The sequence below is a fragment of the Miniopterus schreibersii genome (genome assembly GCF_964146895.1).
Source record: "Miniopterus schreibersii genome assembly, chromosome: 5".
NCBI lineage: Eukaryota > Metazoa > Chordata > Mammalia > Chiroptera > Miniopteridae > Miniopterus > Miniopterus schreibersii.
This window is the reverse complement of record NC_138106.1, coordinates 45,482,432-45,494,929: the sequence shown is the minus strand read 5'-3', so window position 1 is coordinate 45,494,929 and position 12,498 is coordinate 45,482,432. Positions and strand designations below refer to the sequence as shown.

At 48.5% G+C, this 12,498-nt stretch overlaps 1 protein-coding gene across 1 annotated transcript in view; it reads right to left on the bottom strand.

Moving 5' to 3' along the window:
* The window catches only part of MUC4 (mucin 4, cell surface associated), a gene marked incomplete at its 5' end in the record, with an annotated part of 53,612 nt that extends 48,045 nt beyond the window's left edge, over positions 1 to 5,567 (bottom strand). Inside the window, one exon of the mRNA XM_081137984.1 lies at positions 5,486 to 5,567. Coding sequence (XP_080994110.1) covers positions 5,486 to 5,567 — 82 coding nt within the window. The remainder of the gene's footprint in view (positions 1 to 5,485) is intronic.
* Between the last annotated feature and the right edge of the window lie 6,931 nt (positions 5,568 to 12,498).

Below are 12,498 nucleotides of genomic sequence, written 5' to 3'. Positions count from 1 at the left end.
AAGGTCCTTTCTGAGCCTGAGATGGACAAGTAACAGCAAAATCTGACAAGGCCATGGAGTGGTTAAGAGCATGGGTTCAAACTCACCAACATTCGCTGTGTGACTTGGGCCAGTTATGTGACCTCTCTGAGACTTGGGGTCCTTATCTGTAAAAGTGGGGTGATGGTAGATAATGGTAATACCAATGGGGTAATGTATGCAAAGTGCTTAGCTCGGTACCTAAGCTCATTAAACGGCAGTCTGTGCTGCCCACTATCTTGGTCTCTACAAATTTCTGGGATCCTGGCAAAGGCACCAATCCTTGTGACTGTGTCCTTTTTAGGGCAGAACCTCCACTTACTATTGTTTTGGGGTTTTTTTAAAAACATATCTTTATTGATTTCAGAGAGAGGAAAGGAAGAGGGAGAGAGAGAGATAGAAACATCAATGATGAGAGAGTCATTGATCGGCTGCCTAGCCCGCAACCCGGGCATGTGCCCTGACCGGGAATCGAACCCCGATCTCCTAGATCCTAGGTCGATGCTCAATCTCTGAGCCACGCCCGGTCGGGCTACTATTGTTTTTTACACTTGTCCATCTCCTTCCCAGATCTCCACTGCTACCACCAGGCCAAACCACAGCCTCTTCTGCCTGAACTCCTGCAGCCAGCCATCTCCTATCTGGTCTCCCATTTCACCCTTGCCCCCTTCCAATCTGTTTTCCTTCACAATATCCAAGGCAATTATTCCAAGGTTCAAATACAATCATGCAACTCTTTTACCTAAAACTCATCACTGCCCATTTTAGTTCCTTAAAATCCACAACCCATTCCGTGGCTTACAAGGCCCTGCATGATCTAGCACCTGCCTACCTCTTTCAAGTCCTCCAAAGGGTCAAACTCATTTTTTTCTCACCATATCTTCCCCTGCCTGGCTCGTGCTTCCCCACTCCCAGTGCCCACCCCTCCTGGCTTACTACTCAGCCTTCAGGACTCAGCTCATACACACAGCACTTTCTCAGAGAGGCCTTCCTGGACTTACTAATCTAAACAAAGTCTCCTTATTTTACTCTTATCATAATATTTATTCAATACTTATAACACTATCATAATACTTATCACAACACTACATTTGTAGTTGGGAATTTTTCTGTGATTATTTTATGTCTCACTGTATGCTAGATTTTAGCTCCAAGAGGCTGGGCCCTGTCTGTTCCATTCCTCACTGTGTACAAACAGTGTTGCCCCAGAACAATGTCAGGCACATGGTAGACACTGCTTAAATAGTAGTTTAATTAACAAATACATAGTTGAATGAGTGAATGAACAAATGAGTATCTCAGCAGGGGTTGTAAATGCTTCTGTTCTTTCTCCATTGATGGGCTGGGCTGGTTCGGAAGGGTTGTGAGCTTCAGTGCAAACCCAATGAAAGGAATCAGGAGATTGGATTCTAGTCCCAGCTGCCCTTTTTAAGGGTTGTGTGACCTTAAACAAGCTTTGGAGGTGGGAACCATGATTTATTCATCTTTGTGTCCAGAACATTTGGCACAAGTAGAAGTTTGGCAAGTAAGTAACTCCAAATTCTTTCCTATTCTGAAGTCCCCCAAACCCACCATCAACAGTACGTCTGGAACTCAAACTGCAACTTCAGTTGGGGGCATCTATATAGAGAGTAGATGTCTATGTAAACCTTAAAGATGTGCTTGGGGAGAAGTGAGCTGCCTGCAGCATGAACCAGTGCCCTCCATGTGAGCAAGGCCGTGGTTGCAGAGGCCACATGCATGAACACAAATGCCCAGTTGCTGGGGCCTGTTTAGAGTCTCAAGGAAAATCTTTAGTATTTCAGTCTCTACGAAGTGCCAATAAATTGAGCTCATTTCAAATCAACTCCTCAGCACCAAACTGGGGAAGGGGAATACAATGATAACCAAGTGTCTGCTTGCCGTGAATTCAGCTTAGTAGGAAGGAAGATGAACATTAGAGGCAAAAGTCTGGAACTAGGAGGAGAGACAGCCTACAGTGTCTTCAGTCCTGGTTTTTGGAGAAGCGGCTCCAAGAGCTACATTACGTGCTTATCTAAAGCCATTAGCAGTTCCATGAAACCAGAGAACAGACACAGTAGCAAATCACTTGTTTGAACACATAAAAGGCTAATGGCTCCTTGGCTTCTCCTGCCAACCAAGATAAAATCGCTCACATGCAAAACACTGCCCGGACAACCTCTGCCTCCAGGCTGAGCCCAGAAACCAAGGGCGTGGAGATCGCCAGGCGAGGAACTGGGAAGCATGTGTCAGCCAGCGGGGCCTCTGACTGATGGCAGAGCTGGCATTCAGTCCGTGCATAAGATAAACCACCTTCTGAACAAAACAAGCTGGCCCTTGCAAAGCCACAGGAAGGACAGGGTTTGTTTCCAGAGGCTCGAGGATCCTGGGATGAATGAAAACGCCTCTGAGCCAACAGAGGGGCCCATTGCACTCCTGGCTCCATCACCCTTCTCGCCCCCAGTCTCCCAGTTCTAAAGCGGAGCGGTTCCTCCCTCAAAAAAGACTTCATGGCTCTCGCTCTTTACACCAAATACCACCCCCTTTTACCCTCTCCACAGCCCTGTGAAATAGCCACTTCCCATTCCACTCATCTTGCCAGTGAAAACACTGAATGGAAGGGACTTTTCTTTTGTCCCCTGGGCTGGTAAGTGGCAACCCCAACATGGGGTCTCCTGATTTGAAATTCCTGCTCTTCGCTATAAATTTTGCTGAACAATTGGCTTAAAATTTTTTGTGTGTTTTTTTGTTAACCCTCGCCCGAGGATATTTTTTCCATTGATTTTTAGAGAGAGTAGAAGGGAGGGAGGGAGGGGAGCGAGAGAAACATGGATATGAAAGGGACACATCGATTGGTTGCCTCCCACATGCACCCCGACAGGTGTAAGGGATGGAACCTGCAACCCAGGAACGTGTCCTTGACGAGGAATCTAACCCGAGACCCTTAGGTCCAAGGGCCGATGCTTTAACCACTGAGCACAGTGGCCAGGGCCAATTGGCCTAAATTTGATTGATAAATTCTCTCCTTTTTGGTGTTTCCAAGCACAGTGAGAGTTTCCAGGGAGATGGCTTGTGGAGGGTTTTGGTGCCCTTGGTGGCAAGTTGGGCAGGTCTATTCCAGACCAACAAAGAGATTAGGGGTTCTCTGAGAGAGGGAGAGCAGGAGACCCTTCTATCTGTGATCATGGATGTCCCCTGTCCTGCACTTGCTGCAGTCCTATAACATTCCAGTGGCCCCAGAGGGCAGTGGCTCCTTGGTTACTGGGCCAAGTATTGGATAATATTGGAGACGGAGGCTTGTTTTGACCCAGTTTTCTTACTGCAGGGCATGGAGTCAGGGTTGCCATGCTTCCTTCTGAGTCATTCCTGCCAGAAGCCACCAGCAACCACTGAGTTCCTGTTGGCTCCCTGCCCAGCCCACCTATGTTCATCTCCTTTACACCTTTCACATTCAAGAGGCAGGACTTTTCCTTAAGGAAGCCCTTACCACTGTGATGCCTTTGTGGAAACCCTAAGGTTTGGGTGTTGGTAGCAAGCAAGTGTAGAAACAGAGACTGGATTCAAATATAGGCAGGTCATCCATAAGCCCCCTCGGGCATCCAAGGGAAGGTACAGACCAGTTTCCACTTTCCCAGAAGCTCCCATGAGAAGATGTGGGGGGCTAACTACACCTTCTGTGGAGACTAATTTCCCCTCTGAGGTCCTCTTTATGCTCAATCAGATGCTTGGGGTACCACCTCCCATCCCACTGCCACCTCCTTTCCTGGTCCTTCTCCATCTGTCCCTTTCAGTAAAGCATAGGACTCAACACTCAAGGCATCCCTGCCCTTCTCCAGGGTTATCACAGGGACTCCCTTCCACCTTCATGGTCCTTCTAACCCTCACACCCCATCGCTCCCCATCTCGCTTTCCCTGTCCACTCCCACCCCAGTTCTTGCCCCTTCGGGCTCGTCTCCACAGACTTCTTCTCTCCTCCTGAGCTTGACGACTCTAACATGGGACCAAGTGCTGAGCTGGTACCAATCACATTTTGTGTTAACTTTAAATCACAGAAAATACAAACTTAAGAGCTTAGGAATCTGAAGGTCATGCTATTCACCACCCCACTTTTTATATAGGGGAACCAGCACCTGGAAAGAGACACAATAGGACCTGGTCACAAGGACCAGATCAGTTAGTGGCAAAACCAAGACTGGGCACCAGGACACCTAAGTCCAAACCACCTTCTCCCCATTGCCCATGGCCAGGACTCTCATGGACATGCCTTCTTCCCATCCCTCTATTTTACCCCCAGGACAAGACTCTTAGTGGCTAGACTGAAGGTTTCTCGTGGCTGCTGTTTCCTGACTGTGTGATGGGGGGGTGGGGGTGGCAGTCGGTTGGGAAGGGTTGGGGAGGTGGTGGTGGTTTCATTTGCTCTTAGCCAAGCCTTTAAACATTTGAAAGAAGGCAGAATATTCCTTTTTACCAGCATTGTGATCTTATTATCTGTTAGAGAGCCTGTTCCTTCCAACCCACTCCCCAAGAAATGATTCCTTGGTCAAAGCTCTCCCTGGGCTTGTTGAGCAGGGGAAGAAGCTATGATTATATCTTTGGTTTGAGCTCCTGACCCCTCACAATCTTCTGGGCCCCAGATCCTCTCAGAAGACTCAGACATCCAGAAATACAGAAAAAACCTGGCCCTAGAGCCAGGGGGGCAGCTTGGAAGGTGGTGAGGAGAGGTCGGGGGGAACTTCACCAATGGGCCTAGCTTCCACCCCACCCCAGCTCCATATACAGAGGAGAAGTGGGAATGTGGGGGAGGCCAAGGCCAGCACCAGGGCTAAGAGCCCTGCCCTAAGGACATGAGCTAAAGAAGATGCTTTTAAACCCAAGGCCAGAGGCAAGGAGCTGACTGCCCCCATCCCAGCTGCCCTCTAGTCCCGCCTTGTTTCTCCCAGCCAGTCTGCCTTTTCCTTTCAGTCCTGCTTGTCTCCTTGGATTTTTCTCCTCTCTGTGTGTCTATTTTGCTTTGATTCATCTGCTTCTCACCTGTCTTTTCATCTGTCTCTACGTCATTATATACATTTTTTTCCGGTTCTGTCACCTAGCTCTCCTGTTTTTCTCTATGTCTGTCTCTCTCTTCATCTTTCTATAGCTCTGCCTACTGTCTTTTTCTCTCCACAAAATAAGTGCTGGTTCTCTCAATGGGTTTCCCCGAACCAGGGCACTCCAGACACCTCTCTGCTCCTCTCTGTCTCTATCTTCTCTGTCTCTCTCGCTTTCTTCCCGTCTCTCTGCCCATCTTGTCCTATCTCTGTCCAATCTCTCTCCCTCTCTCTCTCTCTCTCTCTCTCTCTCTCTCTCTCTCTCTCTCTCTCTCTCTCTCTCACACACACACACACACACACACACACACAGGTGACAGGCTCCATCTCCCCTCACGGTCTCTCTGCCCCCAGAATGCTGCCCCAGGTGCATCACTTACCCAGGACCACTGGCCAAAAGAGGCAGGAGCATAAGCAGCTCAGGAATACCCAGGGGACCCTCCTCCAGTGAGTCCCCGTCATGGCTCCAGAAAAAGTCCTTCAGGCTCGCCGGGCGCTGAGCATGGAGCAGCGGTGTGAGAAGCAGGGGTGAACCTGTCCCCACTAGCTGCTGGCCCCAAACAGGTGTATTTCCCTGAGAGACCAGAGTACTAGGGAAAGAAGACAAAAGAAGGTGGGGCCCCATGCCAATCATCCTTGCCCCGGCTTTTCTTTCCTCAATCTCCACCCCCTTCCCCCACCAGGAAAAAACCCTATACACTCACTGCTATGCTCCTCTTCAGCCTGAGCCAAGTAGGAGGAGGGATGGGAGGGGACGGGAGGGAATAGAAACCAGGGAACACTGGCCACCCTCTGCCCTGAGATCCTGGGCCCGCTCCTGCCTCCCCAAGGGCTGTCCCTAAACTGCTGGGGCTTTGGACTGTTACAAAGGGAGGCAGCTGGGTCATTCCAGAAGGAGGGCAGGGGAGTGAGTTTGGGGCTGTATGAATAGGAGAAAGAGTGAGATTTGAGGGGACCCTAAGAAACATGGGGACTAGGGAACAACGTGGGGTGAGAGGTAGGAATCAGAAATACCTTGTATGCGTCTTTGAGGAAGGAGCATTAGGCTTAGAATGTCTGCTCCATGCCAGGCACAGGGTAGGCCCTGATCAGATGGTGGTTTTCTTGAGGGAGCAAGGGTCAGGGTCTGGAGAGCCGGTAGCAACCTGGGAAAGTAGTTTGAGGGGACTGGGATGGGTAGTGGGGTGGAGGGTAGAACCTGGGGAGAAGGAATCATGACCCCATGAGGAAGTGAGGGTGCTAATGGAGATGTTGAAGCTCAGGTCACCTCATTCTGACCTTTTGGGTTTCACAGACACCAAGAAGGAACAGGAACCCCAGGCAGGGTGTGCCGAACAGTGTTCTGAAGGTGAGAGAAGGCAGGTGATGTAGCTTTGCAAAAGTAAACAACAGAGACTTTCCCCCACCCTTTGCCGCAGCGAGAAGCCCAGCTTCTTCCTCCAGACTTCGTTCTGAGTGTGGGGGTCTATGGAGTGATTGGTCCCGGAGCAGGGAACTTAGGCTCTCAGCCACTGCACAGTCCAGGGTGAGGAATCGATGTTTCCACTTTCCCAGGCAGAACTAGCCTTGCTTAAGGAGAAGTCGATGCCTGACACTGTGGTGCCTTCTCAAAGGACCATGAAGGCCCCTTGCCCTGTTGGCTACTTGCTTTCTGAAGCTAAAAGTCCAATTACAGCAGAAGCCCAAAGTCTAGACCTTCCAAGTATAATGCAGATACTACAGAGAAGTAGCATGGTCTCCCCAGGAGTCCCCCCACCTTTGCATGGGCGAGCTGATATCTTTCTTTCCTGGGAGCAAGAAACTTACAAAGGTAAAGAGGGATTTTAGGCACAGAGCACCTGGACAGCTAGGAGAAGGAGATCACAGAAGAGAACTTTCATAGACACCAAGGCCCAATCTGGCCTTCTTAATCTTTTTGTGTGTGTGTGTGTGTCAATTCTTACTCATGAAGTCTCCCTATTAACTTGCTGTGTGTTTTGTTGGGTAACACTCTCTGGGCTACAGTTTTCTCATCTACAGAAGAGGGGAAAAAGCTTTTCAAGTGAGACCAAAGTAAGAGTTGAACATCTTGTTGACCTTACACAGATAACCTCCCACTTTTCAATGCAAGGAAGGCCAGAGGAGCCGAGTATGCTCCAGAGGCTATTGTAGTGGCCAAAACTCCAACCCGGGACACTTGGGCTCTGCCACCCAAGGCAAGTCACAGCCTCCTTGAGCCTTGTTTTCCTCATTTATATAACAGGTAATATGTCAAAGAAAAGTCAGAGCTGGGCAGTAGTTAAAGTGGTAAAAACTATTCAGGACTAATTTTGATTCAGTACTACTACCATAGGGGACTTTTATTCAGGACTATTGCAGTAGGAGACAAGGGACCTTAGTATAGAACAGGACTCAACTCTGAATACAACGTGGGCAAGTGGCAATTTCTAGCCAAGGAGCACGGTGGGGGTCAGTGAATAAAAAATTACTAAGAGAAAACATCAGGGGGTAGGAGGGATTCTGGCTAAAGCAACCTAACAGGGTTTTTTGCTGATGACAGGTCAGAGTGACCAAACATCACCTGGGGAATGGGGCAGGATGAGGACCCTGGTTAGACATCGTGGGTTGTCAGATATTGAGGGGCACTCTTGCTAAACTGACTTAGCAGGGTTCTTGCTAAAACTGGATTTTACAAAGAAGTGCACAGATGGGCCTCGGAGAAGGTTCTGGAGTCTGACTAAAGTTTGGTCAAGCAAAGAATCTGTGCCAAATAACACCTATCCAAAAGGTCCTGAGACTGGATGGACCTCATAAACGTTAAAGCCCTTTACAAGTTAAGACACCTGTGGAGGGCACTTGGCTCCTCATTTTATCCCGACAGGAAGAAACAAATGAGGGAAGCAGGGAGGAAGAGGAAGAGTCTGGGAAACAATGTCCAGGCCCATCTGCATACCAAGGTCTCTCCTGTGTCCCTTCTGGTTTTATGACATTGGCATGTACAACTCTAATTCGTCTTCTCCCTGCCCCCCTCCATCTCCCTTCTCACTTTCTCTCTGAGCCCAGCTTCGTCTCAGCTGGCACATTTTCCAGAGCCGGGGTGCTTTCAGGTCTCTGTGATAGATTCCCCTCTCTTTACCTACTTGTCCTTCCTTCTCCCCTCCCAAGGCATCTGATGGGGACAGAGAGGGGTGAGTAAGAGGGGAGGAAACAAAAAGACTCCCCAAGATCTGTCTGGGGGAGACCTCCTAGGCCTGCAGAAATCTGAAGCCAAGTTTAAGTTGACATTCCATGGGGAGGGGAAGGGAGGCAAGAGAACTCAGCCTAGACTTGGGGCATAAGTCAAGTGGAGCAAGGATAAGATTATGACCTTTTCACGTGGAAGGAAGACACAGGCTTGGTTTAAACAGACACATCTTGGCTTCTGGGCAGCTAAGTCAAGATCTTAAAAGGAAATTTCTAAGTTAACTAAAATGGGAGGCCCTCATTTTGGGAGAGCCCCCTAATGTTGCTTACCTCCATATAATTTATGTCCTGATAGACCCTCGTGATGCTAATAAAATTACTTCTGGTTACACTTATGCACTTAGACTGAGATGGGGCAGGAAGTCAGATGTTTATTTAGTCTGATTTATTAAGTCTTGAATAAAAAGACTTGTAACTAGAATATCAGGTCCTGCGTCTGTCCCCATAATCCTGTGAGGCGCCTATATTCTCCCCATCTCACACATGAGAAAACTGAGGTTCAGGGAGATAAACATGTACCTCGTCATCACTGAGTCATGGTCCAGGTTGGGTGATTAAGTGAAACTGGAGGATGCTAACCTCCTTGATCACACTTGCCCAGGTCCCACAGTAAGTCACAAAGTTGGAATTTGAGACTAGGTCTCTCTGGCTCCAAAGCCAAAGAAGGAAATTAACATGTACTAAGTGCTTACTCTCTGCCGAACTATGTTATTTCCCTAAGGCAAGCACAGAGATGAGCCTTTAAGTAAGGGTTTAGTGTCCAGTTACCAGGAGAGTGGTTAGTTGACAGCCTCCAGTTCTTGGCTCCTTCAGAGTGGCCTCAGCTATCAAGCCAAAATCATGCTCTTCTCGGGGTGACCTTTGGCCAATGACTGAGCAAGGCAGTGGTGCAAGACGCTGGCTATTTCCACCCTCACCGGCCTCCTCTAACAGGAAGGCTTCGCTCCAGAGCAGCCCATAAGGCCGGCAGGGCCGTTGTGACTTTGTCGGCTCTGTCAGCTACCCCTGCCCACTCCTGCCTCCTCCCTTTTCCTTTGACAAATAGTAGTGCCCCAATAAGCCTTTTCATTTCACTCTATCTCAGCATTTGCTTCCAGAAGAACCCAACTGGAAACACTCACTTAAAAGAGGATGCCCATTTTACAGATATAGAAACTGACCCTCTGGGCTGGGATTTAAGCCTAGATCTGCTCCATACTCAACAGCTCGGCAACAGGCTGTGCAGGCCTGGTGGACCTGGTGGGCCTGGTGCCCTGCTACGATGCCCAGTCCCTGTCCATGAGAAATATGTGATCTGCTTGATGAGACAAGATTCTCACACTGCCAAAGATAAAGACCAACTGGATTGACGCCTGACCAGCGGCTGAACCCTCATCAGGAGTGTGCTGTGTGTTGCTGGCGGTGCTCCTGAGAGGAGGACGGAGGTGGGGAAGGGAAAGTCTAGCTCCTGGGGCCTTGGCTCCCAGGTCATGGTGAAAGCAGGGGCCCTGGAGTTTGGGCCACACAGAGGCCCCATCATTCCCCCAGGATTGGGTTTCTCAGCCCCTTTCTCTAAAAGTGCAGAGCATTTCACACCAATTAGCTCATTTCCCTTTTCATTTTACCTCGGAGGCAGACGGAGGTATAATGCCTACCCAAGCAATGTCTTTTGAGCATGGGGTCCTCCTGAAGGAGGGGCCATCCTGAGTGCACAAGCAGGGGTCCAGGGCAGTACTGACTTGAGGCCCAGGAATCTAAATGTATTCATTTACTCAACTTTACAGAGAAGAAAACTAGAGCAGGAAGTCAGCAACAGTGCTAAGTCAAAAACCCAGAGGCCAGGTGCCCAGGTTTGCTGCCTGTGTTCTATGGGTAGGCTTCCCTCTTTAAATTCTGAAAGAAAAATGAATCTCAACACAGTTTTAGAACTGGAAGAGACCTTGGCAATCACGTAGTGCACACTCCTCATTCTACCAAGGGAGTGTTCATACAGTTGGTAAGTGGTAGATGTGGGCCTTGACCCCATGTCTCCAGTGCTTCTTCTGCTTGGCTGCTCTGCCTCCCATATTTATTAAATTGTCTTTGTGTACTCCTAGCACCCCAATCAGAGCCACTGCCCCTAGTGTAAACTTCTGTCCATGGCAACACCCAGTAAATATTGTCATGATGGGGACTGAACGATGACAGATTATCCTCTCAGAAGGCCCGAAGAGATCTCCAACACAGGGTTCTCAAAGAGAGCCCAGCCTAGGCCTAAAATAGTTTTTTAAAGTAAAGTTTAGCCCAGCCGGGTGTGGCTCAGTGGTTGAGCATCGACCTAGGATCCAGGAGATCTCAGTTTGATTCCCGTCAGGGCACATGCCTGGGTTGTGGGCTCAACCCCCAGTTGGGGGCGTGCAGGAGGCAGTTGATCAATGACGACCCTCTCATCATTGATGTTTCTATCTCTCTCTCTCCCTCTCCCTTCCTCTCTCTGAAATCAATAAAGATATATTTAAAGTAAAGTTTCCTAGTTGTTGTTTTCCCATTATAAAAGTAACACATGCTCATTTTAGCAGCTACGGAAAATACTTAAAAGTAGAGAGAAGAAACACATCATCAATGTTTTTGACACATTGATAGATTTCTAGCCTGTTCCCCATGAATGGCACATACACATAGTTTTAATCTATCATATCATAGAGAAATTATGAATTCCCACTTTATTATGTAACTCTGAACCTATGCATTTCCTTCTGTTATTACAAACATTTTAGTCACATATTTTAAAAGAGTGCATAATATTCCATTGAGCGAACTGCCACCATAACTTATTTAATTACGTTGGTCACCGGGGTTATTTACAGCTCTCCCTATTATAAGTAACTCAGAGATGAGAGTCCTTGTGCCGAAGCTCCTTGTATGTTTAGGCTTATTTCCTTGAACTAGAATCAGGCCTGGTGTGTTTTGCAGGCTGCTCTGACCTTCCTTCTCCTATAGCAGGAAGTCAATGAGCATGAATTAGCTAAGTCTACAGGATGTGGGTGTATTCTTGGACACTTGGGGTCCATTAAAATCTGTAAGCTGATGGTCTAATGGTAGAGGGAAAACCAACAGTAAAATGAGATAATTACTCAGATGAGCTGAAAATGATGGGTAGATTAAGGATTCAGCAGGTGGGTTGGGAAACAGGTAAAGTCTCTCAAGGATGCCTTCCTGGGTGGGCTCCCAGCCATGATCCATGACCAACTGCCAGGCCTTTCATTTGAATACCTGAGCTTTAATACATATCCCAGGTGAATATTCTAGAGAAAATGATCCAGAAGGGATTTGAAAGAGATAAGGAGTTGGGAGGAGGCACTTAGCCAGAGGATTAGAGCAGAAGAGAATATAAATGGTCCTAGAGCAAAACCTAGCTGGGGAGCGAGGCCCCTCTTTCCTCCCCCAGCTCCCTGGGGAGAGGAACCAGCTGAAGCTGGAGGGAAAGGCCAAGGGGAGCAGAGTCAGGTGTCCCAGGAAGCCCCAGTCCACTGTGTGTGGTGGAGGCACCAGAACTCAGATGGAGGGTCAGCCTGGCACTCTAATAGCCAAGTTACTCCATGAACCTGTGTGCCTGGCACAGGAGATGCTGAGATGAGCAAGACACAGCCCCTGCCCTCATAAGGTCATATTCTAAAGGGATCTAGACATGGAGTAAAGGGCATTTAGTGACAGGCACTCTGGGTCTGTAGCCCTGCAGTCTGGGTATGTGTTGGGCAATGGAGAAAGCTCATTGAGGGTAATCCAAGAGGATCTCTGAATTAGTTTCCTAGGGCTGCCGTAACAAAGTACCACAAACTTGGTGGCTTAAAACAGCAGAAAATTTTCTCCCTCTCACAGCTCAGGAGGTTGGAAATCCTGAATCAGGTGTTGTTAGGAGCATGTGCCCTCTGAAGTCTCCAGGGAAGAATCCTTTCTTGCCTCCTCAAACCCTGGTGGTTGCTGGCATCCGTGGCATGCAGCTGTATCACTCGAGTCTCTGCCTCTGTCATCACATGGCCATCTTCTCCCCTGCATGTCTACGTTTGTTTCTCTTCTTTTAAGGACACTGGTCATTGGAGTTGTCACCCAGTAACTGATCGTGTGCAAAGACTCTATTTCTAATAAGTCACATTCTGAAGTTCTGGGTGACATGAATTTGGGGGGGACACTTATTCAACTCAGTACAATGTCT